The sequence below is a fragment of the Somniosus microcephalus genome, chromosome 3 (genome assembly GCF_052327205.1).
Source record: "Somniosus microcephalus isolate GS21.2 chromosome 3, FLI_Smic_1.0, whole genome shotgun sequence".
Taxonomy (NCBI): Eukaryota; Metazoa; Chordata; class Chondrichthyes; order Squaliformes; family Somniosidae; genus Somniosus; species Somniosus microcephalus.
In genome coordinates, this window is record NC_140989.1 from 105,257,821 (window position 1) to 105,285,241 (window position 27,421).

At 41.7% G+C, this 27,421-nt stretch overlaps 1 protein-coding gene across 5 annotated transcripts in view; it reads right to left on the reverse strand.

Moving 5' to 3' along the window:
* Nucleotides 1-27,421, reverse strand: part of usp34 (ubiquitin specific peptidase 34) — a 277,821-nt gene that overhangs the window by 1,855 nt on the left and 248,545 nt on the right. For 4 of the 5 annotated variants that reach the window (XM_085981444.1, XM_085981442.1, XM_085981440.1 and 1 more), the window contains exons 69-78: nt 27,199-27,277; nt 25,981-26,107; nt 21,510-21,617; nt 16,624-16,728; nt 16,374-16,498; nt 14,729-14,852; nt 9,804-9,883; nt 8,803-8,943; nt 4,631-4,777; nt 2,880-3,039 (exon numbers count right to left, since the gene is read on the reverse strand). In XM_085981444.1, the coding sequence (XP_085837570.1) occupies nt 2,880-3,039; nt 4,631-4,777; nt 8,803-8,943; nt 9,804-9,883; nt 14,729-14,852; nt 16,374-16,498; nt 16,624-16,728; nt 21,510-21,617; nt 25,981-26,107; nt 27,199-27,277 (1,196 nt within the window). The remainder of the gene's footprint in view (nt 1-2,879; nt 3,040-4,630; nt 4,778-8,802; nt 8,944-9,803; nt 9,884-14,728; nt 14,853-16,373; nt 16,499-16,623; nt 16,729-21,509; nt 21,618-25,980; nt 26,108-27,198; nt 27,278-27,421) is intronic. The other variant, XM_085981443.1, reaches the window with a different exon arrangement.

The following is a 27,421-nucleotide window of genomic DNA, read 5'->3' on the forward strand; positions in this document are numbered from 1 at the left end:
GCTGAGGACCACAGTCTCTGCCCATATTAACTGATGAGTGTCTCATATACAATTGCTGATGAAACGTCCATTTGAGGACTGGAAATAAGTCAAATTACTAATTCACAGCTCTAAGAACTTCAAAACATTCAGAAACATACTTTTGTGGCAAGAGCTGTTGTTATTTTAAAATATATTGATTGGGGCGCAGGAAGCCGGCTCTGTACTAGATTTAACTTTAGCACAGTTGATCTAAGTTTATGATTCGATTCCTTCACAAGAATCTCTTGCACTAGGTGGATTCAAGTCAGCACTTGCAGCTTTCGTTAATGGGGTGTGTCAGTTAATTAAGATAATTTCATTATTACCGTCTCAATGAATAGACTTCTACCACTGCTTTGCACAAGGAGATAACCTGGCATTATTTCTAATCATTCTTTAGGCTCAGTACAAAAAAGCTGTACTTAATGCCAAGGCACTGTTTCCTTTGCAGTTATGCTGTTTTCAAGCTTCATTTTATACATCAACAGATATTAGGTGCTAGCACTTGTAAACATTTTATGACACTCTAACATTAACAATCTTCTACATAAAAAAAAGTATATTGGTTGTTAGATATATTTTCAAATTTACATGCAGTCAGCAGTAGAAAAGTCTGCTACAAAAAGGGTATCCTGTTAACGATAGTATCTCATTAGGTCACCTGGTATGCCATGAAAGTTCGACTAACTAAGCTAATGCTTTAACTTTGGCGAGCACATGAAATGTATCAAATACCACAGATCCTCAATGATGGCAGAGCCCAGCACATCAGTGCAAAAAACAAGGCTGAAGTGTTTGCAACCATCTTCGGCCAGATGTGGATGATCCATCTCGGCCTCCTCCTAAGGTCCCCACCATCACAGAAGCCAGTCTTCAGCCAATTCGATTCACTCCACATGATATCAAGAAACGGCTGAGCGTACTGGATACAGCAACGGCCCCGACAACATCCTGGCTGTAATGCTGAAGACTTGTGCTCCAGAACTAGTCACGCCTCTAGCCAAGCTGTTCCAGTATAGCTACAACACTGGCATCTACCCAACAAAGTGGAAAACTGCCCAGGTATTTCCTGTCCACAAAAAGCAGGACAAATCCAATCTGGCCAATTACCACCCCATCAGCCTATTCGCAATCATCAGTAAAGTGATGGAAGGTGTCGTCGACAGTGCTATCAAGTGGCACTTACTCACCAATAACCTGATCACCGATGCTCAGTTTGGGATCCACCAGGACCACTCGGCTCCCGACCTCATTACAGCCTTGGTCCAAACATGGACAAAGGAGCTGAATTCCAGAGGTGAGAGTGACTGCCCTTGACATCAAGGCAGCATTTAACCGAGTGCGGCATGAAGGAGCCATAGTAAAATTGAAGTCAATGGGAATCAGGGGAAAAAAATCTCCACTGGCTGGAGTCATACCTAGCACAAAGGAAGATGGTTTTGGTTGTTGGAGGCAAATCATCTCAGCCCCAGGATATTGCTGCAGAAGTTCCTCAGGGCGGTGTCCTAGGCCCAACCATCTTCAACTGCTTCATCAATGACCTTTCCTCCATCATAAGTGGAGATGTTCGCTGATGATTGCAGTGTTAAGTTCCATTCGCAATTCCTCAGATAATGAAGCAGACTATGCCCGCATGCAGCAAGACCTGGGCAACATTAAGGCTTGGGCGATAAGTGGCAAGTAACATTCGCGCTACACATGTGCCAGGCAAGGACCATCTCCAGCAAGGGAGAGTCTAGCCACCTCGCTTTGACATGCAACAGGATTACCATCACCGAATCCCCCACCATCAACATCCTGGGGGTCACCATTGACCAGAAACTTAACTGGACCAGCCAAATAAGTACTGTGGCTAAAAGAGGTCAGAGGCTGGGCATTTTGTGTCTCATCTCTCGACTCCCTGAAGCGTTTCCACCACCTACAAGGCACAAGTCAGGAGTGTGATGGAATACTCTCCAATTGCCTGGAGGAGTGCAGCTCCAACAACACTCAAGAAGCTCGACACCATCCAGGACAAAGCAGCCCGCTTGATTGGCACCCCATCCACCACCTTAAGCATTCACTCACTCCACCACCGGCACACCGTGGCTGCAGTATGTACCATCTACAAGATGCACTTTAGCAACTCACCAAGGCTTCTTCGACAACACCTCCCAAACCCGCAACCTCTACCACCTAGAAGGGCAAGGGCAGCAAGCGCATGGGAATACCACCACCGCAAAGTTCCCCTCCAAATTACACAAAATCTAGACTTGGAAATATATTGACGTTCCTTCATCATTGCTGGGTCAAAATCCTGGAACTCCTTCACCTCTCAGACTACAGTGGTTCAAGGGCAATTAGGGATGGGTTACAAATTCTGGCCTTACCAGCGACACCCACATCCCATGAACAAAAAAAAAAGGTTTCTCAGAATAGATCTCAGACTTCTTGGTATTTCTCCAGTTGGAGTCGGTCTCTGTAGAACTAAAGCTACCTATTTATTTTGGAGAGGGTGTACTCTTTAGAGGGAGATACACCTTCTTGCCAAAAGCAGCAAAGGCTGTGTTAACCTCAATACTGCAGGCGGCCATTTCTTCCAGTGAGAAAAAAAGACCTGAAATCATATTATTCTCCAGTTTATATATGACTGGATCGTGAACCACAAGTGCATTAAACAGTTGGACTGTAAAGATGTCAGTATACGTAATATACATATATAAATGGTAAAGCTTACAATCTATGCAAAATACTGTAGTACTGCACTGATGGGAATATTAGTAACTGTTTTGATGTAAAAGTTTAAAAGGCAAAATGTCAAAATTATTTCACAGAATTTAAATAAATCTTAATTTATCAAAACAATCCATTATACATACCTTTTGTCTTTCTTTCCTTTGCTTCCTGTTCCTGTAGTGCACTTCTCTGTTGCTGACAAGTTCTGCACTTGTTCAACAAGTCCTGTAGCGTCTGGATCAGTGCGGAGTCCAGAAGTTTGGGGGTGTGTATGGAAAGCAGCAAGGCAAGAGCTCGAAGATCCTGTCATTAGGAAAATAAATCACAACTTGTTCACCAATCTTTTTGGTTTAAAAAAAAAGTATTGCACAAATATAATTAGTTGTTGTAGGAGCTGGATTGAGAATGCACAAACACATTTCATGTAGGAGGTTCACAAACATCAGGGAGGAGGCTTACATGCACCTGTTTGGCTGTACTCAAACCAAGGCCCCAGAGGTGAAAGCACAAAATGCTAACCCACTGTTTTTGAATCAGAACTTGGCCTACAATGAATGGCCAATACAAAAACAGCACTGAATAAAATTCATACCAACAGGGCAAAGGCAGACGCAATACTATTCTCTCAAATGTCTTCTAATAAGCATTACCACTGTTGTAAATGATTGTAGAGGAAAAATCTACATGTATGGGTAGGGAAACTTTATGTAATAGGTTAAGCAACAGTTAATTCACTTTCTGAACAAGACCTGTGCCATTTGGATTCATGGTAAAAATTCAGACTGAAAACACAGAAAGGTATTGGGCAGAAATTCCTCCCCAAACGAGTGAGTACGGAAGGGGTACTCACGCGTCTGGCCGGAGGAAATGCTGAAAACCGGCATTTCCTCTCCTCTCACCCAAGAGTTGAAGAGGCTAGCGCGTGCGCTGTAGGGGGCAGCGCGTGCGTCTTGGATTTCCTCTGTTTTGGGGGATTTGCGCATGTGTAAAGGCCTCCGGTCTTTACGCTTGTAAAAAGCACACGCAAGTATTTATTTTTACAGGTAAGTGGTGTTTTAGTGCAATTTAGAATTTTTTTTCCACAGGTTTATTATTTTAAAGAATCTACAATAAGGTAAGTTTAGTTTTAGACCCTTTTTATTAAAAATTTATTTTTTTCAAAAAATAAATTGTTTAAATTATTTTTTTAAACTTATTTATACTTAATTTAATGATTGGGATGTTTTTAAAAATTTTATTTAAAGTTTAAGTAGTGTTTTGGGGTGCAGTACTTCTCATGAGTTTGACAGTTCTTACTCTCAAACTTATGAATGAAGTTTCCCCTCCCCTGATTGGCTGAACAGTGCTCACCTGATCCCAGCTGGCACATCGCACTAACTACGCCGCTGGGTCAGGTTAGCACAGCGCGCCAACATCAGAACCAGGCCACTGACAGGAAATCCACTGCGGGCCAGGTTTCAGAGGTCGGCGCGCAGGGTGAGCGCACATCAGGGGCTTGCACGCGCGGCAAGCCCCCGACACCAAGTTCTGGGCCAATAGCTCTGAAAATCCACGAGGAGGTGCATCTTTGTGTCAGTGCTGGGATACAATGTCAAAGGACCTCTGCCGCTGACCTCACCAAAGGTCACAGAGTCGGGGGGAGGTACCGTTTTACATTCCAATGGCAGGATACCCGCCAGCCCCGTGATGATGGGAAGTCTAGTGCTCGGACCTAAATTACAGCCCTTGTGGTGGAGCCCCACCTGAGTTGCAGCTGGAGTGCATCAGAAGGGCTGCGGATATAGAAAATATGTTACGATACTTCAGTTGGTATTACATTTTTAAAAGCTGTATCAATCGGAAAGCTAGAAAAATTAAGTTTTGATTTCATAAAGGAGGACCATATGTATCTTACCCCATTTAGAATAGCACCAACTTTAGAGATTTCAACACGTTGTCCCAGAAGCTCTGGCTCAAGGTTATGGTACTCATTTATTAGATTGGTGATTAAATTATTGATCAAACTCGAACAGTTTGAACTGGAAAATACCTGATTCTGAACCTGGGAAAACAATGTAAAGAATGAAGGTGGTACATTTTCAAATAAACAAACAATTTGATGGATTATTCAGTTACAAATGCATTTCTGTACACAAAAGGCGACAAAAAACAAGTTCACATTTCTGGCAGTCATTTAGTACAATTGCCTTTTCCAAAGAATTTTTAAAAATTTACTAGTGTTATAGAATCATACAGCACAGGAGGCGGCCATTTGGCCCATCGCATCTGTGCCGACTCTTTGAAAGAACTATCCAATTCGGCCCACTCCCCTGCTCTTTCCCCATAGCTCTACAAATGTCTCCTTTTCAAGTACATATCCAACTCCCTTTTGAAAGTTACTAGTGAATCTGCTTCAATCACCCTTTCAGGTAATGCATTTCAGATCATAACTTGCTGCATAAAAAAAATTCTCATTTCCCCCTCTGGTTATTTTGCCAATTATCTTAAATCTGTGTCCTCTGGTTACCGGCCTTCTTACCAGTGGTAACAGTTTCGCCCTATCTACTCCATCAAAACCCCTCATAATTCTGAACACCTCTAATAAATTTTCCCATAACCTTCTCTGGTCTAAGGAGAACAATCCCAGCTTCTCTAGTCTTTCCACATAACTGAAGTCCCTCATCCCTGGTACCATTCTGGTAAATCTCCTCAGCACCCTCTCCAAGGCCCTGACATCCTTCAGCCATGTCAACTTAGAATAGAATCATAGAATGGTTACAGCACAGAAGGCGGCCATTCGGCCAGTCAAGCCCATGCCGGCTCTCTGCAAGAGCACTTTAGCTAGTCCCACTTCCTCCACCCTTTCCCCATAGCCCTGCAAATTATTTTCCTTCAGGTTCTTATCCAATTCCCTTTTGAAAACCATGATTGAATCTGCCTCCACCACCCTTTCTGGTAGTGCATTTCAAATCCTAACCACTCGCTGCGTAAAAAAGTTTTCCCTCATGTTGCCTTTGGTTCTTCTGCCAATCACCTTAAAAAACTTGTCCTGCCACTTTCAAAGATTTGTGTATGTGAGCCTCAGGATCGCTACTTCTGCACCCCCTTTAAAATTGTACCATTTAATTTAATTTATATTGCCTCTCCACATTTTTCCTTCCAAAATGCATCACTTCACAATTTCTTCACTAACCTCCCTCAGCATTCTGAAATGTATATGGGCCTGGTGATTTATTGACTTTTACATTTCTAAGTCCCAGTTTCCTATTTAATATTCATAGCAATGAGTTGCTTTTCCACATCTTCTTCTCGAGTCCTTCCTCCACCCTACTCTGCAAAAATGCAGGTAAATTGCCAAGTATATCTGCTATTTTAATTTCAACAATAAGACTGGCTTGTCCATTCTACTCCTGTTATAGCGTAGGCTGCCTGATGACAATGCTGCCAAACAATCTGGTTTCTCTTTAGGGTCCATAATGCTTTTGTTGTTCCTTGTAAGTAATGTACTTGAAGCTTTCACTCCTCCATTTTTGTTCATTAGGCTTCTATTTTGAAGCCTGCTGCCATGCTTACTCTTTTAGCTAAAAAGGGTTTGAGGGGGGGGGGGGAAAGAGACAGGAGGGAGACATTCAAGCCATGGACTTTTGAACAGCTGTAATCACCAAGGTGGCATATCCCACAGAAGACTGGTATTGGCCCTTCCACCCCGAGATGTGTATCCTGCTACTGTAAGAGTGCTGAAATCTAGCAATTTGTCCAAGGACAGCTGCAATTCATTTACCAGGCATTGGTCACTTCAAATTGATTTTAAATAAGGCCCGAGAGAGCCCTCAGCAAGAGACCTACTCAGGAAATAGGACTAGAAGCTACTATTGTTGATATACAGCAGGGACATGAGGTAGTGGAAACATGAAAAATAGAATGCAAGAAAAGACAGGAGAAAGTAAATAGTAAAAGTTAAAAAATGTAATCAGACGAAAGAAAAAAGAACTAGCATAAAGATTTGGAGCATGGCAGTCAGGAAGAGCAAGCTTAATGAAGATGTACAAGACAAAATTACAGAATAAAAATGAGCATCAGGCATCAGAAATAAAGAGAGAACACCAAGATCTGAAAGATAAAGGGCAAACTATGAAATATGCAGATACTATGGAAGCAGTATTTCATGATGTTCATTTAAAATTTAGAAAGATATACAGCATAATTAAATGATACAAAATAGAATGTTAGAGGGATACCCAGGAAAATACTCAGGAAAAAGTTGTGTATTCAACTTCAAAACCAGCAAAATAAAGTGTTTGTAAATCAATACATCACACGAGATTGAGAGTAGGGACTTCTAGGCCGGAATTTGCGGTGGGTAATGACGGCAAACTGTCCCCTCCGAAACTGACCACAACTTCAGGATGTAGTGCATACGCAACTAAACGCGGAAATCCTGAAGTTGCGGTCAGTCATTCACTGCTCCGACACCAGCTGCGCTGTGCACCCTGCACCCCGCCCCCCCCCATAGCTAGCAATCAGTGTAATCAATGAAATCAGCAAAACTTGGGCTTTTCATAGAAACATAGAAGATAGGAGCAGGAGTATGCCATTCGGCCCTTCGAGCCTGCTCCGCCATTCAATGAGATCATGGCTGATCATCCAAATTCAGTACCCTGTCCCTGCCTTCTCCCCATATCCCTTGATCCCTTTAGCCTTAAGAAATATATCCAACTCTTTCTTGAATATATTTAATGAACTGGCCTCCACCGCCCTCTGTGGCAGAGAATTCCATAGGTTCACCACTCTCTGGGTGAAGAAATTCCTCCTCATTTCAGTCATTTCGGTAATATCACTGTTAAATACCCCATTAAATGTTAGGCCTTGTTGGATTAGGTGCAACTGGGGTTTTAACTGCATATTGACTGCTAAACAAATGTTATGGCCCTGAAAAACTAATTTTAATTTTGTGGAGTGTCAAATTTCTCCATGATGGTAAAAATTACAATTAAGAAACTTAAAAAAAAATATATTTTTTTACAAGTTTGTTCATATTTATTTCAGGTTTACCTTATTTCCATCTGAGAGCCCCACTCTTTGTTTTGCTCTCTAGCATTTTTAAAAAGTCAGGATAAAAGCAGGTTCTCATTTCATGCTTCCCTGCATTGTGACTGGCTGCTTAGACAGCTTGTTGATGTTACAGCAGATCGAGTTAGGGATTCCCCCTTATATTGCACTGAAATCACTTATGCGTCAAAAAAGGCAAACTTCTCGCCACAGAGATTGCGAGATCTCTGTGGGCAGCTTTCTTTAGGGCCAGCAGAGAACGCCTTTCCTTCGCCGCTGACCGCAAATTCCGGGCCCTAATGTATTTCAAATTCCCTGGAATAATACTGCTGAGTTTCACCAATAGAATTAGCCTAAAATTTATCTGGAAATTTCCCCCCCTCCAATGGAGTGGCTTGAATATACTTAACAGGAAAGTTAGGCTAATCAAGTATTTCTTGTGACTACAAGAAACTGTGAATCTTTGGTTACTTGAATCAGTATTTTTTCCTCCTCGACAATTTTACCCCTCTCCTCTCCTGAAGGTGTTGACCACTCTGCTAGTTTGCAGTTGTACAGATTCCCTGCAGTATCTCACCCAACTGGCCATTATTGATGTGTTAGCCTTGACCATTCGATCGCATGGGAGGGGGCATTACAGTCCAATTCTGCCCTTTCGACAGCCATGCACACTTCCAGTTTGAAAGCAACTAGGTAAGAGAATTTCTTCCTCCTTAACCCAGGGGTGTTGATGTCATGTATTACTATTCAGATCACCACCCCAGATGAGATCAGCTAACTCAGCGCCAAGAATCAAACCTAGAACCTCTTGGCCTCTATGGCTCAGTTACTCACTGGATAAACTCACTGAATCATCTGGGAAGCTATTATCCTTTTATCAACAGTTCACCACATATGCGCTGGAGCAGCAGAAGCAAATTTCGTTAATTACATACAGCACGTTTGCAATGAAATCTCACAGTTCTATTGCGTCAGGCACCAAATAATGTTTCAATAATGAATACAGGTTACAGTACAGGGACAAATGCTACATCATACCTTGGGAAGGAAGCAAGCAAGAAAGGTATAAACTGCATTGTTATTCAGACAGATCCTCTCGTCCATTAGAATGCACTTAATATATTCAGCAAATACCGGTTCATCACACAGCAGCTTAACACAATTCTTTGCCATGGGGGACTGAAAAAAAATGATGTGAATGAGAATAATAGTGCAAAAAAAACTTAAATTAAGTTTATCTGTGCATAGTTAAGTGTACAATTTCCCTTTGTTACTTCCCTTCCCCACGCTTATTACTGTCGGCCAAGCATCATTACCAGCCATGAGGGCAAATAAGTGACTGACCTTCAGGCCCTTCTCTGTTGCTCCCTCACCAGCCACATATGATGATTAACAGTAGCTCTGCTGTGGAGAGGATTCTGCCTGTTGCACTGAACCTCTCAACAGTACAGTTGAGTTCACCATATTGGAAACAGTGCATGCTAAACCATTTATAATCATTTTGAGACAGGGTACAGCAGTTCTGACATGCTGTGTCAGCTGTTAAATGTATATTTCTTGTGGACAGACTTCGTGGCATCACTGTAATGAATGCTATAGTTTCAAAAATGCATTGTATTATTTACATCATTTTATAAATTTGAAGTATTTTTAAATCTTGACTTGAGGTTTAGATTGAAAATGTTAGGAAAACAGTCACAACCAAAGGTATCTTTTCTTAACCTGCCCAAGTACATACAAGGCCGTCACTTCTTCATTATCAAATACCTTGCAACCTCAAAGGGCTCCAATCTACAGGTAACAAGTTAGCTGTTAGTGGCCTAACTGGATATTTAATTAAAGGAGGCAGTCATGCCAGCAATTTGTCAACATTATCAAAGACTCACAAAATTCTGTAATTTATTTTTGCAATCCTTTTGTTTTTGAGCAAGTAAACAGTGTGCCAAGTAAACATCACCAACAGTTATTTTATTTTCAAAATTAAAGAAAAACACACCTACAATTTAGAAAGTAGTTACAGTAACAGAAACTTAAAATACCTGAGACTGGTAAATCTCTGTCCACAGTTTAGGGAACAATGCTAAATGAAGAGGCAAACCTTCATATGCTATCAGGACACCTGCATATCAACAAAATAAATTGCAGTCACTGGAGGAACAAAGACAGCCTGTACATCAATTACATTATGCACAAAGTGGGTCACATAACTCCTATGCACATTTCAAAGTTTGATGGTGAAGGGCAAAAAATACACGTCCACGTAAATTTTCAAATGAAAATGTAACTGTGGTCTGTAATTCATTTTAAAAAAAGCTTTAAATTTTTTTTATCACACTATAGTTTCAGCAATTTATCAATATATTGCTAAAAATTATTGTAGTTAACACATTCTAAATGGTAGAGCGAATAATCAAACTAATTTACGTGGGTTCAAATGAAATTATGAATAAATTACAGCCTTTAGTCGGTTACAATTTCAATAAAATTAAAATGTCAGCAGTTAAGCTTAGTGTTAAAATTACACTGATTGAAGACCAAGATTTAGATTTTGCTACTGCATGTTATAATATGATTGACAGAAGTGTCGAAGTTATTTTACAGTTGTACAGGAGAATTAAGAGCTTAATACCTTTATTATAAAAATGTGTGAGTTTAACTGCCATCTATGCAATAACCATTGAATCGACCTGCAGTTTCTTCCTCCTCATTGGTTAAGTGTTTAGGTTTGTTCATCCCCTTATTAATTTATCATTGTCTACTTTTGTTGCACACTAATCACATTATACTTTCAGCCACTGGCATCCCCAGAGTCATCATCATTTTCTTCAGCAGAGGAACTCCCAGGAGCAAAAGCAGTTATCATCCCTCATAGCATGCACTAAAGTCCATCTGCCTCCTTAATAGAAAAACTCAGTAGCCACTTTTTATCTACGCCCCATAGCATGTGCAGGCATGCGTCGGCTAGTGTCTGTTGGTCTCAGTCTTGTACCAGGATTACAATTCTCAGGAACATTCCCATACAGCACTCCCCCAACCTACTCCCTCTCAATCTCTTTACACTCCTTCAGTGAAACTAGGGTTTTAAATCTGAACAAAGCAAACTATGTAGGTATGAGGGACGAGTCAGCTAAGGTAGATTGGGAAACTAGATCGAAAGGTATGATGGTCGATAAGCAATGGCAAACATTTAAAGAAATAATTCATAATTCGCAACAAATATACATTCCCTTAAGGAATAAAAACCCCACAGGAAAAATGGTCCAACCATGGCTACTAAGAGAAGTTAAAGATAGTATTAGATTAAAGGAAGAGGCTTATAATGTTGCCAAAAAGAGTGGTAAGCCTGAGGATTGGGAGGCTTTTAGAATTCAGCAAAGGATGACAAGGAAATTGATTAAAAAAAGAAAAAATAGAATGAGAGTAAACTAGCAAGAGCCATAAAGACAAATTGTAAAAGCTTCTATAGGTATGTAAAAAGGAAGAGATTAGTGAAAGTAAACGTGGGTCCCTTACAAGCAGAGAAAGGAGAAATTATAAATGGCGAATACGGAAATGGCAGACACATTAAACAAACACATACTTTGTATCTGTCTTCATGGAAGACACAAAAAACATTCAAGAAATAGTGGGGAACCAGGGGTTGAGTGAGAGTGAGTAACTTAAAGAAAGTAGTATTATTAAAGAAATAGTACTGAAGAAATTAATGGGAGTAAAAGCAATCAAATCCCCTGGACCTGATGGTTTACATCCTAGGATTTTAAGAGGTGGCTACAGAGATGGTGGATGCATTGGTTTTGATCTTCCAGAATTCTAGAACGTTCCCCACAGATTAGAAGACAGCAAATGTAACCCCGCTGTTCAAGAAAGGAGGGAGAGAGAATTATAGAATGGTTACAGCACAGGAGGCAGCCATTTGGCCCGTCGAGCCCGTGCCAGCTCTCTGCAAGAGTACTTCAGCTAGTCCCACTCCCCGCCCTTTCCCCGTAGCTCTGCAAAACCTTTTCCTTCAGGTACTTATCCAGTTCCCTTTTGAAAGCCACGATTGAATCTGCCTCCACCACCCTCTCAGGCAGTGCATTCCCGATCCTAACCACTCGCTGCGTAAAAACCTTTTTCCTCATGTCGCCTTTGGTTCTTCTGCCAATTACCTTAAATCTGTGTCCTCTGGTTCTCGACCCTTCCGCCAATGGGAACAGTTTCTCTCTATCTACTCTGTCTAGACCCCCATATGATTTTCAACACCTCTATCAAATCTCCTCGCAACCTTCTCTGCTCGAACCCCAGCTTCTCCAGGCTATCCACGTAACTGAAGTCCCTCATCCCTGGAATCATTCTTGTAAATCTTTTCTGCACCCTCTCTAAGGTCTTCACATCCTTCCAAAAGTGCAGTTCCCAGAATTGGACACAATACTCCAGTTGAGGCCAAACCAGTGTTTTATAAAAGGTTCATCATAACTTCCTTGCTTTTGTATTCTATGCCCCTATTCATGAAGCCCAGGATCCCGTATGCTTTTAAACTGTTTTCTCAACCTGCCCTGCCACCTTCAACGATTTGTGCACATATACCCCCAGGTGTCTCTGTTCATGCACCCCCTTTAGAATTGTACCCTTTAGTTTATATTGCCTCTCCTTGTTCTTCCTACCAAAATGTATCGCATAACAGAAAACTGGGAACTGTAGACCAGTTAACCTGACATCAGAAGTAGGGAAAATGCTAGAATCTATTATTAAGGACGTGGTAACAGGGCACTATTAGAAAAATCACAATATGATTGGGCACAGTCAACATGGATTCATGAAAGGGAAATCATGTTTGACAAATCTATTATTTTGAAGTTGTAATTAGCAGGGTAGATAAAGGGGGAACTAGTGGATGTAGTGCATTTGGATTTTCAAAAAACATCTGATAAAGGCACCACACAAGAGGTTATTACATGAAATTAGGGCTCATAGGGTTGGGTAATGTACTAGCATGGATTGAGGATTGGTTAAATGACAAAAAAGAGTAGGAATAAATTGGTCATTTTCTGGGTGGCAGGCTGTAACTAGTGGGGTACCGCAAGGATTTGTGCTTGGGCCGTAGCTATTTACAATCTATATCAATGACTTAGATGAGCAGACCGGGTGTAATGTATCGAAGTTTGCTGACTATACAAAGCTAGGTGGGAAAGCAAATTGTGAAGAGGACACAAAGAGACTGCAAGGGATATAGATAGCTTAAGTGAATGGGCAAGAACATGGCAGATGGAATATAACGTGGAGAAAAATAGAAAAGCAGAATATTTTTTAAATGGTGAGAGATTGGGAAATGTTGGTATTCAGAGGGACCTGGGTGCCCTTGGACGCGAATCACAAAGTTAACATGCAGGTAAAGCAAGCAATTTGGAAAGCAAATTATATGTTAGCCTTCATTACAAAAGGATTGGAGTACAAGAGTAAAGAAGTCTTAATGCAATTATATGGGGCTTTGGTGAGACCACACCTGGAATACGGCATAGTTTTGGTCTCCTTATTTAAGGAAGGATATACTTGCCCTTAGGAGGAAGTGCAATGAAGGTTCACTAGATTAATTCCTGGGATGGGGGGTTGTCCTATGAGGAGACTCGACCTATATTCCCTAGAGTTTAGAAGAATGAGGTGATCTAATTGAAATGTATAAAATTCTTAAGGGGCTTGACAAGGTAGATGCTGGGAGGGTGTTTCCACTGGCAGGGGTCACATTCTCAGAATAAGGGGTCGGCCATATAGCTGAGATGAGAAATTTCTTCACTCAAAGGGTTGTGAATCTTTGGAATTCCATACCCCAGAGGCTGTGGATGCTCAGTCGTTGAGTATATTCAAGACTGAGATTGATAGATTTTTGGATACCAAGGGATAGTGCTGGAAGATGGAGTCGAGGTAGAAGATTAGCCACGATCTTAGTGAGCGGCAAAGTACGCTCGAATGGCAGAATGGCCTACTCCTGCTCCCATTTCTTATGCACTAAGACTCCTGGGCTTCAATATGAACACCCCCCACAACGGGTGGAAGAAAAATAAAAAAAGGGAAAAAAACCCAAAGGAAATGCCTTTAACAGCACTCCTTGTGGGCCAGGAGGAGGAATGGTCCCCACCCCCCACCCCTGGTTCCTCAAGGAAGCCTTCAGCCTCCTCTCTTGATCGCGGCCCCTCTCTCCTTGTCGTGATCGGCGACTTCCCCCCAAACTCCGATGCCTCTCTCTCAATGCCGTGATAGAGCCTGATCTCCTCCCCACCCCCCACCAAATGCCAGGGATGGTCCAAGGGTCCCCGGCTATGGACTCCTGCCGCTGGTTATCCTGTCTGGCAGCCTGCCAATTTGGAAAAGGAAGAAAAAATGATGAGGTCCTGCCATTAAATTAGTTTCTCAATAACCTCTGTTGCATTTCCCTTTGGAATTCCTTCCCTAAACCCCTCTGTCTCTCCACCTCCTTCATTAAGATCCTCCTTAAAACTCACCTCTTTGACCAAGTTTCTGGTCGCCCCTTCTGTGGCTCGAATCTATTTTTTTTGATTACGCCTCAGTAAAATGTCTTGAATGATTTTCTACTATATAAATACAAGTTGTTGTTGCATTGTTGAAGTTAATGTAGTTGTATAGTGACCATGTCATTCCACATAGACACAATGGGTTTTGAAATTACGCTGCCGAGTTGCAAGTTTGAAGTTTATGAATAAAACTGCTTTACAACATACAAGCCTGTTCAAAATGTTGTCTTACGATCATTAGTTAGAACTACTATTTGGCAATGCATTCTTCTGGATAATATGAGCCACCTGTGATTACTTTCACTAGGAAACTACCAATGAGTCAGTAAGATCATCTTTATTGGGAAACATGCTGGATTTTTCAAACTACCTGGGTGCACACGGACCAGAACACTAATTAAAACAGGTCCACTAAAAACATTAATGTTTTAAAAAAAAAAAATCAGATTTGTACATACTCAATTTCACTAGGGTTTCTGTAAATTTTTCACAGTTCACTGCTACGCGACACAAGAGATGGATGAACTGGTGGTAAGAAAGGAAGTAATCCAGTAGGACACGGTCATAAACATCATCTTTTCCCTGTAAAACAAACTCGCATTACTCAAAAAAAAAAAAATGGCCGTGTTTTCACCATATACTTTACTCAACACATTAATGCTTCACACTTTGAAGAGGTTGATGACAGCAAATTGAATATATACAAGAAACTCTCTTTTAACCAGCACCTAAATTCAGGAGTAGGTTCAGGTAAGTTTTACTTCATATTAGTGGCAGTTCCTGGATCTGTGGCTGTGTAACTGGGGTTCGTGCACTTGTTGCAAAGCAACAGAGATGCTTGGTCTGTGGTCGGAGTTCTTGCACATGGGGAAGTCTGGATTTGTTGCTGTGTACGGAGCTCTCGTACCTTTTAAACTATACCTCTCTGTAATCCAGACTTTTTGATAAACCGGCACCACGGCGGTCCCGTTGGTGCCGGATAATAAAGAGTTCCCTGTACTGGAAACATGGCAATAGTTATACATTTTTGTGGTGCAGAAAGAATACTTAATCACATCACAGTGGGTACAAAATCAGTGTGCTTTTTGAAAATCTTTTTCTGTGCCAATGTTTCTTTGTGGAGAGAAAACTAGAAGCAATTTACTTAACACTGTTCCTTGGAAGCATACGTTATTATATACATATTTTGATCTTATTAGTGAGATTTTATCAATGAACAAAAAATAACAGATTAGCAACTACAATCTTGGCTAGTACTTCAAGCTCCATTTTCTCAAATGGACAGAAATTACTGATACTAGGTTACAGGGGGTGCCAGCTTTGTAAGAGCTGTGCTGTCAATCCTTTGCTGAACTGCTAGGTAGGACATCAAGAATAAAGGGTTTTGAAGATTGAAAAAAAACGGTAGGTTTTGGCACAATAAACGCAGAAGAGAGACACATTAATGCTTAGATTATAGAAAAATGAGGGAAACTGTTTGACTGCTCCCACAGTTGAAGTCAGTAAGTAGAGAGACCATGAACAAAATACATTCATTTAAGTTCAGGGAATAGGCCTGTGCTCTGCCCTGCTATAAGAATGTGATCATATAAATGCAACATTGTGTTGAAGAAAAAAAGCTAAAATTAGCTCAAAACATCTCTATATTACCAACCTCTTCAGGAAGTGTGTGTAGCTGTTTAATTTGCAACTTTTGTAATGATTGCCAGGCATACTCTCTCACCATGACTAAAGGACACCTATATAAGCCAGTAAAAATAAAATATCACTGACTAAATGCTCAGCCTGCCAACAGCCAGAAAAGTTGGCAGCCTCTTCCTCATTGCCAGGGTCTGCATTTGCCCTGGAGCTGCCATCAAAAAGTGCTTCCTTAGGTGGGTCCCAATACCTTCTGAGGCAACAGTACCATCTCATTTATTTTAAAGCGCTGCTACTGCAGAAGTTGGAGCTGCCATTGGCAGCAGCAACTTGGAAAGTAGGCCATAAAATTTAGCACTGAATCCACCTCAACAAAAAGTGTTCTTTACTCATAACTTTGCCTGTTAAATAAGCACACATGTAAACCTTGTGCTGCATAGAACACTTCCATGGGTCTCGACATACCTTGCTAGTTTCCACCATTGTGGGCAAGAGGCACATATTGAGTTCCGGACGAGGAGGACGGATATTGTTCTTTCCACCCATTAACTTTATGTTCTCACGACAGGGGAAATAGGGCCCTAAAGACACTGTAAAACAAGTTTAAAAGATAGGGAGTGAAACAGAATCTCAGAATCTTCAAAATCTGGCAAAGACAAGGAAGAGATTCAATTTTCTACTACCTGCCAGTTAATTGCATAAAGGTTGCACTTACTTGGTATATTACTGTGGTGGTAGGTGCAATGATTGTGCTGAAGGAATGGCACCAAGGTGTGAAGGAAATCGTGAGGACTCAGAAGTACAAGTTCTTTTAGAACATCTAGAAAGCAATGACAATCTTGTTTAACTTGATTAGAAAGAAGCATTTCATATACTGTACAAGATTTTTTTTTAAAAATCCCAGCCATTGACCAGTTTGAGCTTTTTAAAAAAAAATTATAATGATTAATTTACTAAATGAGTTGATTTGAGTGCAGTCATAAATTTATCAAGATGCAGATGCCTTTATAGAAAGTTAAGTACAAAAACACATGCTTGAATTGTATGGTGATACGGAAGCTGCATGCTATAGACAGAACTAAGTGACCCCACAACCAACAATCAGATCAAAGCTCTGCAGTCTTGACACATCCAGTCATGAGTGGTGGTGGACAATTAAACAACGGGAGGAGGTGGCTCCATGAACATCCCCATCCTCAATGATGGCAGAGCCCAGCACACAAGTGCAAAAAACAAGGCTTAAGCTTTTGCATCCATCTCAGCTTCCTCCTGAGGTCCTCACCATCACAGAAGCCAGTCTTCAGCCAATTCCATTCACTCAACGCGATACCAAGAAACGGTTGAGTGCACTGGATACAGCAAAGGCTATGGGCCCCGACAACATCCGGCTGTAGTGCTGAAGATTTGTGCTCCAGAACTAGCCGCGCTTCTAGCCAAGCTGTTTCAGTTCAGCCACAAAACTGGCATCTACCCAACAAAGTGGAAAATTGAACAGGTGTGTCCTGTCCACAAAAAGCAGGACAAATCCAATCCAGCCAATTACTGCCCCATCAGCCTATTCTCAATCATCAAAGTGATGGAAGGTGTCACCGACAGTGCAATCAAACGGCACTTACTTACCAATAACCTGCTCACCCATGCTCAGTTTGGGTTCCGCCAGGACCACTCGGCTACAGACCTTATTACAGCCTTGGTCCAAACATGGACAAAAGATCTGAATTCCAGAGGAATTTTTTTGAGGAGGTAACAAGGAGAGTAGATGAGGGTAGTGTGTTTGATGTAGTGTAGATGGACTTTAGCAAGGCTTTTGATAAGGTTCCACATGGCAGACTGGTCACGAAGTTAAAAGCCCATGGGATCCAGGTCAAAGTGTCAAGTTGGATTCAAAACTAGCTTGGAGACAGGAAGCAGAGGGTAATGGTTGATGGGTGTTTGTGTGACTGGAAGGCTGTTTCCAGTGGGGTTCCGCAGGGCTCAGTACTAGGTCCCTTGCGTTTTGTGGTATATATCAACGATCTTGACTTGAATATAGGGGGTATGATTAAGAAGTTTGCAGATGATACTAAAATCGGCTGTGTGGTTGATACTGAAGGAAGCTGTAGACTGCAGGAAGATATCAATAAATTGGTCAGGTGGGCAGAACAGTGGCAAATGGAATTCAATCTGGAGAAGTGTGAGGTAATGCATTTGGGGAGGGTTAACAAGGAAAGAGAATACACATTAAATAGTAGGACAGTGAGTAGTGTAGAGGAACAAAGGGACCTTGGAGTGCATGTCCACAGATCCCTGAAGGTAGCAGGCCAAGTAGATAAGGTGGTTAAGGCGGCATACGGAATGCTTGCCTTTATTAGCCGTGACATAGAATACAAGAACAGGGGGGTTATGCTTCAACTGTATAAAACACTAGTTAGGCCGCAGCTAGAATACTGCGTGCAGTTCTGGTCACCACATTATAGGAAAGATGTGATTGCACTAGAGAGGGTACAGAGGAGAGTTACAAGGATATTGCTGGGAGTAGAGAATCTTAGCTATGAGGAAAGACTGGATAGGCTGGGTCTGTTTTCCTTGGAACAGAGGAGGCTGAGGGGAGACCTTATTGAGGTGTATAAAATTATGAGGGGCATAGATAAAGTGGATAGAAAGGACCTATTTCCTTTAGCAGAGGGGTCAAAAACGAGGCGCACAGATTTAAAGTAATTGGGGGAAGGTTTAGAGGAGGTTTGAGGGGAAATTTCTTCACCCAGAGGGTTGTGGGGATCTGGAACTCACTGCCTGAAAGGGTGGTACAGGCAGGAACCCTAACCACATTTAAAACATACTTGGATGTGCACTTGGGATGCTCTAACCTGCAGGGCTACGGACCAAGAGCTCGGAAGTGGGATTAGGCTGGATAGCTCTTTGTTGGCCGACGCGGACACAATGGGCCGAAATGGCCTCCTTCCGTGCTGTAACTTTCTATGATTCTATGAAAGGTGATAGTGACAGCCCTTGACATCAAGGCAACTTTTGACCGGTGTGTGGCATCAAGCAGCCATAGTAAAATTGAAGTCAATGGGAATTGGGGGAAAACTCTCCACTGGCTGGAGTCATAACTAGCACAAAGGAAGATGGCTGTGGTTGTTGGAGGCCAATCATCTCAGCCCCAGGACATCCCTGCAGGAGTTCCTCAGGGCAGGTCCTAGGCCCAACCATCTTCAGTTGCTTCCTCAATGACATTCCCTCCATAAGGTCAGAAGTAGAGATGTTCGCTGATGATTGCAGTGTTCAGTACCATTCGCAACTCCTCAGATAATGAAGCAGTCCGTGCCCGCATGCAGGCTTAGGCTGATAAGTGGCAAGTAATATCCGTGCCACACAAGTGCCAGGCAATGACCATCTCCAACGAGAGAATGTCTAACCACCTCCACTTGACATTCAATGGCATTACCATTGTGGAATCCACCACCATCAACATCCTGGGGGTCACCATTGACCAGAAACTTAACTGGACCAACCACATAAATACTGTAGCTACAAGCAACAGATTATTCTGTGGCAAGTGACTGACCTCCTGACTCCCCATAGGCTTTCCACCATCTACAAGGCACAAGTCAGGAGTGTGATGGAATACTCTCCATTTGCCTGGATGAGTGCAGCTCCAACAATACTCAAGAAGCTCGATACCATCTAGGATAAAGCAGCTCACTTGATTGGCACCCCATCCACCACCTTAAACATTCACTCCCTCCACCACCGGTGCACCGTGTCTGCAGTGTGTACCATCTACAAGATGCACTGCAGCAACTTGCCAAGGCTTCTTCGACGCACCTCCCAAACCCGTGACCTCTATCACCTAGAAGGACAAGGGCAGCAGGCGCATGGGAACACCACCACCTCCTCCAAGTTCCACACCATCCTGACTTGGAAATATATTGCTGTTCCCTCATTGTCACTGGGTCAAAATCCTGGAACTCCCAACCGAACAGCACTGTGGGAGTATTTTGACTACACTGACTGCAGTGGTTCAAGGCGGCGGCTCACCACCACCTTCTCAAGGGCAATTAGGGATGGGCAATAAATGCTGGCCTTGCCAGCGATGCCCACATCCCATGAATGGATAAAAAGAAATTGCAATTCTTTTGGTAACTGAGTGCAATGAAGTGGCCAATTAAAGAGATATGATTTTCTTGCCAATATTACTGGAAATACAGTATCTCTGTGGACAAGTCCTCCAAAATGGTGCAACGTACTGCTTTAATTAAGTTATTCTGGTCTCTAACTACTGAACTAAAATGCTGATGTTCTACCTCAAGACCCAGGTTACAATCGATATGTGCATTCCTTCTCTCTCATGGTCATCAAGTCTCATGAAAAAATAGTTCTGGCATTCTCAATCAATTTCACAACAGATCAATCCCATGCCCTAACTACCTTGCATTTGATTTCCCATCAGCATTGTAGTCAGTATAAACATGTTAGTAAATCTTTTGGAGGACGGAGAGAGCAACTGACACGTCATAAGAGTAGTAATATGTACAATGGAAAAGTTTTTTAAAGTATCCTAAATAAATCAGAAAAAAGTCATTTAAAATTTATATTTTGTCGTTCCCCTTCTTCAGATTAGTCATGCCAAACACACCTCCATATGCCAAGATGGTTTGCCAATTCCTCAATGCTGCTGCTGAGGCCTTCCATTAGGAGGCGAATGAGTACAACGCAGATGGACTCACCTCATTTCCCTTTTTGCCTGCAAAGAACGGCCTTCACATATTGTGGGAAAGTAACTCAGCTTCTCTATTGACAAACTGGTTGAGATCAGGAACTTACTGGATGGTGAATTGTGGGTACAAGCCACTGTGTTGCAGCATTTTGACACCAATGCAATGTAACACTGGGCAGATTCACTAATTGACTTGCAGCTGGAGGGCTTCAGGAACTGGTATGTGGACAGTTTCAGAGTTAACACTAGTGTTGCTATGCTATTTATCAGTAATACACCTAAATCACATTTCAGATTTTCCCCTTTCTCTGCTCAAGTCAGGGGCATTGAAAACTGGGAAAGAGTTAGAAATAACCCGCTGGCCAACTTTATTGGGAGCCAAACATAGTATTAATGCAATACTAGACCATATTCACAGTCGAGTTGATGAGATGCGTTGACACTGGGGTTTGGAGCACTTCTTTAAGACACCAAAACATAAAGCTAATTATTTTTTTTTAAGGCAACAAGGTGCCTTACCCACAATTTCAGGAGAACACTCCGTAAGTTTTCCCCCCCCATTTCCCATACCAACCAACACTTAACGTCTCGCAGTGATAAGTGCGAAATTGTGATGAATTCTAGTTTTATGCTGTGGAGCAACAATTGGGTAGAAATTGGCCAAAGTAATTTCATGCAGGACACTTCTAACCAACAGAGAGAAGACACTTTCATCTAGTCAATCTGTGCTGGGCTCAAACCCCACATCACAGAGAGCTATACCCCAGCACCACCCTGCCAATCAAATAGAGCATCTCATTAAGTTTACATTAATTATGAAACCAGCCCACCCAGATGAATCAAAGATTCCAGTGCCGATTTATTTAGTTGTAGCCAAAGTACAACCTAAAAGGTACTATTACCTATACAGGCATTTCGAAGTTCTGGAGGGCTATAGGAATTCAATAATGTGAGAAGCTTGTGAGCAAATTCGATTCTTTCCTGCCACTGGATCAAGGCTTGCTTAACATCTGTAAATGCAAGGTTAAAACATAATGAATCTGAAATTGAAAATCCTTGATTTAGTTGCAAATAGTTTTAAAAAAAATGCATTTATTTGTTGGAAACTATCAAAAAGGCAACACTAAATATATTATATAGTATAGTGTATACTACAAACCACAAAATATATTATATAGTATAGTATATACTATAAACCACAAGAAATTCCATCACCAAAATAAACTAGAAATATTAAACACACCTCAAAACCCCAAAACAAAACTAAAAAGATATCGTATACACAGATACAAACGGACTGTTTTAAATGCGTGACCCAGCACAAAATAATATTCTATTGTTATGTCAGTACATGCATCTTATTTTAACTGTAAATATTATAAAGGTTAAAATTTAACATGATGTTAGAGGCTTTTGTAATTAGAAAGTCTCAACGCTCCAAGTACAGGAAACTCTTTTTTTATCTGGCACCGACGGGACCGGCATGGTGCTGGTTTATCAAAAAGTCCGGATTACAGAGAGGTATAGTAAAAGGTACGAGAGCGCCGTACACAGCAACAAATCCAGGCTTCCCTGTTGGTGCAAGAACCCCGGCCACAAGATCCAAGCGCCCCTGTTGCTTAGCAACAGGTGCAGGAACCCCGGCCACAAGATCCAAGCGTCCCTGTTGCTTAGCAACAGGTGCAGGAACCCCGGTTACACAGCCACAGATCCAGGAACGGCCACTAATATGAAGTAAAACTTACCTGAACCTACTCCTGAATTTTGCCAGTTAACAGAGATTTCCGGTTATTTAGGTGCCGGTAAATCGAGAGTTTCCTGTATTGTTTTTGAACAAAATAAGTGTCTGAGGATATCAATTATAAATTTGGCTCCTTGCAACCCCTCCCCCCAGTATAAAGGGCACATGAAAAATGAACAGAAAGCCTTTAAAAAGAGTATGCATCTAAAATAAACCATTAAAAATAATGGCCTGGAAGAGTATGCATCTAAAATAAACCATTAAATATAATGGCCCGGAATTTGCGGTGGTTAATAACAGCAAACGAACAGCGTTTGATGTTAGTACCCCTTTAAAACTGACCGCAACTTCAGGATTAACGCTTGCGCATCCTAACGCGGAAATCCTGAAGTTGCAGTCAGTCATTCACTGCTCCGACACTGGTGTGCTGTGGCCGCGCGCCCGCCCCCCCCCCCCCGGCCAAATCACACCACCCCAAGAGGTGTAATCAGGGGAATTGATGAAAACTTCAGCTTTTCCGCAGTAATATCGCTGTTGAATAGCCCATTAAAGTTAGACCCTTTTAGATACATAGATACATAGATACATAGAAGATAGGAGCAGGAGTAGGCCATTCGGCCCTTCGTGCCTGCTCCGCCATTCGATGAGATCATGGCTGATCCTTTAATTCAGTATCCCGTCCCCGCCTTCTCTCCGTAACCCTTAACCCCTTTTGCCCGTAGAAATATATCTAATTCCCTCTTAAATATATTTAATGAGCTGGCGTACACTGCCCTCTGTGGCAATGAGTTCCACAGGTTCACCACTCTCTGAGTGAAGAAATTCCCCCTCATCTCTGTCCTAAATGGTTTAGCCCTTATCCTTAAATTATGTCCTCTAGTTCTGTTCTCACCCGCCAAGGGAAACATTCCTTCTGCATCCAGTCTGTCTAGACCTGTCAGAATTTTATACACTTCTATGAGGTCCCCTCTCAATCTTCTAAACTCCAGTGTGTACATCCCTAAACTACATAGTCTCTCCTCATAGGTCATTCCCGCCATTCCTGGTATCAGCCTGGTGAATCGCCGCTGCACCCCCTCCATGGCAAGAACATCCTTCCTCAGATGAGGCGACCAAAACTGTACACAGTACTCGAGGTGTGGTCTCACCAGTGCCCTGTACAGCTGCAGCAAGGTATCCCTGTTCCTGTATTCTAACCCTTTTGCTATGAAGGCCAGCATACCGTTTGCCTTCTTGACCGCCTGTTGCACCTGCATGCTCGCCTTCAGTGACTGGTGTACAAGAACACCCAGGTCTCTCTGTACTTCCCCCTCTCCCAATCTATTGCCATTTAAATAATAATTTGCCCTCCCGTTCCTGCACCCAAGGTGGATAACTTCGCACTTGTCCACATTATAGTGCATCTGCCATTTATCCGCCCAATCGCCCAGTCTGTCCAAATCGCTCTGGAGCTTCCTGGTCTCTTCCTCTGAGCCCACCCCCCCTCCTAGTTTAGTGTCGTCTGCAAATTTGGAAATGCTGCATCCGACTCCCTGATCCAGGTCATTAATGTAAATTGTGAACAGCTGGGGGCCCAGGACAGATCCCTGTGGTACCCCACTTGTTACTGCCTGCCATTCAGAAAATGAGCCGTTTATTCCAACTCTCTGTTTTCTATCTGACAGCCAGTTCCCTATCCACGCCAAAACTTTCCCCTTTATCCCATGAGCCTCAATTTTCCATGCTAATCTTTTATGTGGGACCTTATCGAAGGCCTTTTGGAAGTCCAGGTACACCACATCTACTGGCTCTCCCCCATCTATTCTACCAGTTACTCCCTCAAAAAATTCCAATAGATTAGTCAAGCACGATTTACCCTTTGTAAATCCATGTTGACTCTGTCCTATCCTGTCCCCATTTGCTAAGTGCTCCGCTATTTCATCCTTAATGATGGACTCCAGCATTTTGCCCACAACTGATGTAAGGCTTACAGGTCTGTAATTACCTGCTTTTTCCCTACCCCCCTTTTTGAATAGTGGGGTAACGTTAGCTACCCTCCAATCCATCGGCACTGTTCCCGAGTCTAATGAATTCTGAAAAATCATCCTTAGTGCATCCGCTATCTCTAGGGCCACCTCCTTCAGTACCCTAGGATGCATGTTATCAGGCCCTGGGGATTTGTCCACCTTCAATCCCTTTAGCTTCCTTAACACCATATCCTTAGAGATATTGATTTGCGTCAGTTCCTCCTTTGCCAATGTCCCTATTTTTCCCGATATCCCAGGGAGGTTTTTTGTGTCTTCCTTCGTAAAGACTGACCCAAAGTATGCATTTAGTTGATCTGCCATTTCCTTATTTCCCATTATATATTCCCCCGTATCTGACTGCAATGGACCAACTTTGGTTTTCACCAGTCTTTTCCTTTTGATATATTTATAAAAGCTTTTGGAGTTAGTTTTTATATTTTCCGCCAGCTTGTTTTCGTAAGCTATTTTGCCCCTCTTGATCATGCCCTTTGCCCTCCTTTGCTCTATCTTAAACTGTTCCCAATCTTCCGCTCTGGCGCTTTTTTTGGCTATTTTATACGCCCTATCTTTGGATTTTATGCTGTCTCTAATTTCCCCTGTTATCCACGGTTGAGTCACCTTTTTAGATTTCCTTTTATGCCAGATTGGTATAAACAATTTTTGCAATTTTGTCATTCTATCTTTAAATGTTTGCCATTGTTTATCTACCTCCAGTCCTCCCAGGAACGTTGTCCAATCAGACCTACTCAGTTCCCGTCTCATGGCATCATAATTCCCCTTGTTTAAATTCAGGACCTTAGTCTCTGAGTCAATTTCTTCGCTCTCCATTTCGAGTGAGAAATCGATCATGTTATGATCGCTCTGACCCAAGGGTCCCCGTACAACAAGATTACTGATTAGTCCCTTCTCATTGCACAGTACCCAGTCCAATATAGCCTGTTCCCGAGTTGGTTCCTCGACATATTGATCCAGATAACCATCCCTTAAACACTCAAGGAATTCCTCCTCCTCATTATTTTTGGATTAGATGTAACTGGGGTTTTAACAGCGTATTAACTGCTAAACAAATGTTATGGCCCTTAAAAACTAAATTTTATTAGCATAACAACACTAGTGTTATAATTCATTTTGTGGAGAGTCAAATTTATCCATTGTAATAAAAATTACAATTTATAATAAACTTTAAAAGTTAAATTTTTTTTCATTAAAAATGTTTGTTCATCTTTATTTCAAGATTACCTTTTCATCACGTGAGAGCCCCAATCTTTGTTTGTCTCTAACATTTTTAAAAAGTTAGAATAAAAGGAGCTTATTCACTTCTGAGAATTCTGCATTATGATTGGTTGCTTAGACAGCTTATTGATGTCACAGCAACTCGCACTATCCCCATTAACTTACACGGATATCAACTGAACGTCGGAAAAGCGGAACTTCTCGCCATAGAGATCGCGAGATCTTTGTGGGAAGCTTACTTAGGGGGCCAACATCGAACGCCTTTGCTTCGCTGCTGAGCACAAATTACAGGCCATTAACTCGTCTACTGAACACCCTGCTGAGATTCATTTAAAAAAAGCCTTCCTCAGGAAATCAATGTCCCTCCCAAAAAACCACCAAAATTGAACAAACCTTTCCGCTGCAGATATGGGCGAGTTGATTTCAGAACAGACAGGAAAATAGAGAGAAGTTCCACCAAGTCCCCAGTCACATGGCAAGCTGTAGCCTCATGGTACATCATGTGTAAGGTATTAAAAGACTGAAAAATTAAAAAGTGTTCAGAGCTGTATTTTTAGATTTCTGGCTACCAGAAGAATCATGGCCAACATGATACAATTACAGATAAAGCAGACAGGATTCTACAATCACAGGTAGCGCAACATTTTTGTTGCATTTTCCAATAAAATAGCTCTCCTGCAAACTTGACTGATTGAAATTTGTTCGACAGGTCCCCATTCAAATACAATGACAGCAAACAGAACCATGTGGACCAAGGCTTTCCCAAACTATAAATACCTTCACTGGTCCTTGGTGTAAAGGCACACAAGGTTCGCAGGGAATGCGAGGTCGGTTTACAGGAGTGGGCGGTGACACTGAACTCGAGGAGAATATTTAGCAAGAACTACTATTCATTAAATGGGATGCACTAAAGACACTGACAAATTGAAGCAGCTTTGTTTTCATTAGATTACTTATGAATCTTTCTTGCTGGTCATGAAACATGGGTTAAAGTCAGTAACTACTAGCTGTTTTGGCAAGTTCTATAGGATACTTTATAGTCTGGCTAATTTCCAAACCGCTGGACAAGGCAGGGACATGTGAAGTTCAGGAAGAACTTGGTCGGTGTGCTTTGTTTGCTATCTTTGTACTTGGATAGTGATCCATCTAATGAGCTATTCAAATTTGACACAGATTGATCAAGGCATTCCAGTCAATTCAAATATCTTATAAAATTGACACAGTTCATCAAATGCAATTTGAGAGAAATACATTTTTAGTATATCTTCAAATATATTTATGCCTGAATTTATCACAGTAGCAGCTCTGTGGTCATTTTCTAACATGTTAGAAACAAGCAATCATATTTCATGGAACAATTTTATTGTGAGGATAGCACAGGAGTAGCATCTTTGTTGTTTTGACATTTCAAGGAGAACTGTATATAGTTTGTAATGATTGTAAAACTGTTTTGTTCCATTTGTTTATTGGTTTTTAACGTGAGCTGCAGTCTGATAGAGGATGCATCCTTTTGCCTACTGAAGATGGAGTACAGTGATGATGAACCCAAGGAGAATGTCTAGCATAAAAGTATGATACAATGAGTAAAAAGAACCAATCAATTTAATTTACCTCAGTCATCAGAATCAGTCCCCGATTAAAAACAACTAGCAGCCTGTCTTCATCAGTTTCTAGAAGGATTCTGAAGGCACTGCAATAATAAAATGAGGCACTTTTGATGAAATGTCACATTTTACTGGTGTATAATGCAATTTATATTACATGTGGACATCATCACTGGTGGTTTACTTTTCTGACAGCATCACTATTTCTTGCAATATGAATCACCAATAAG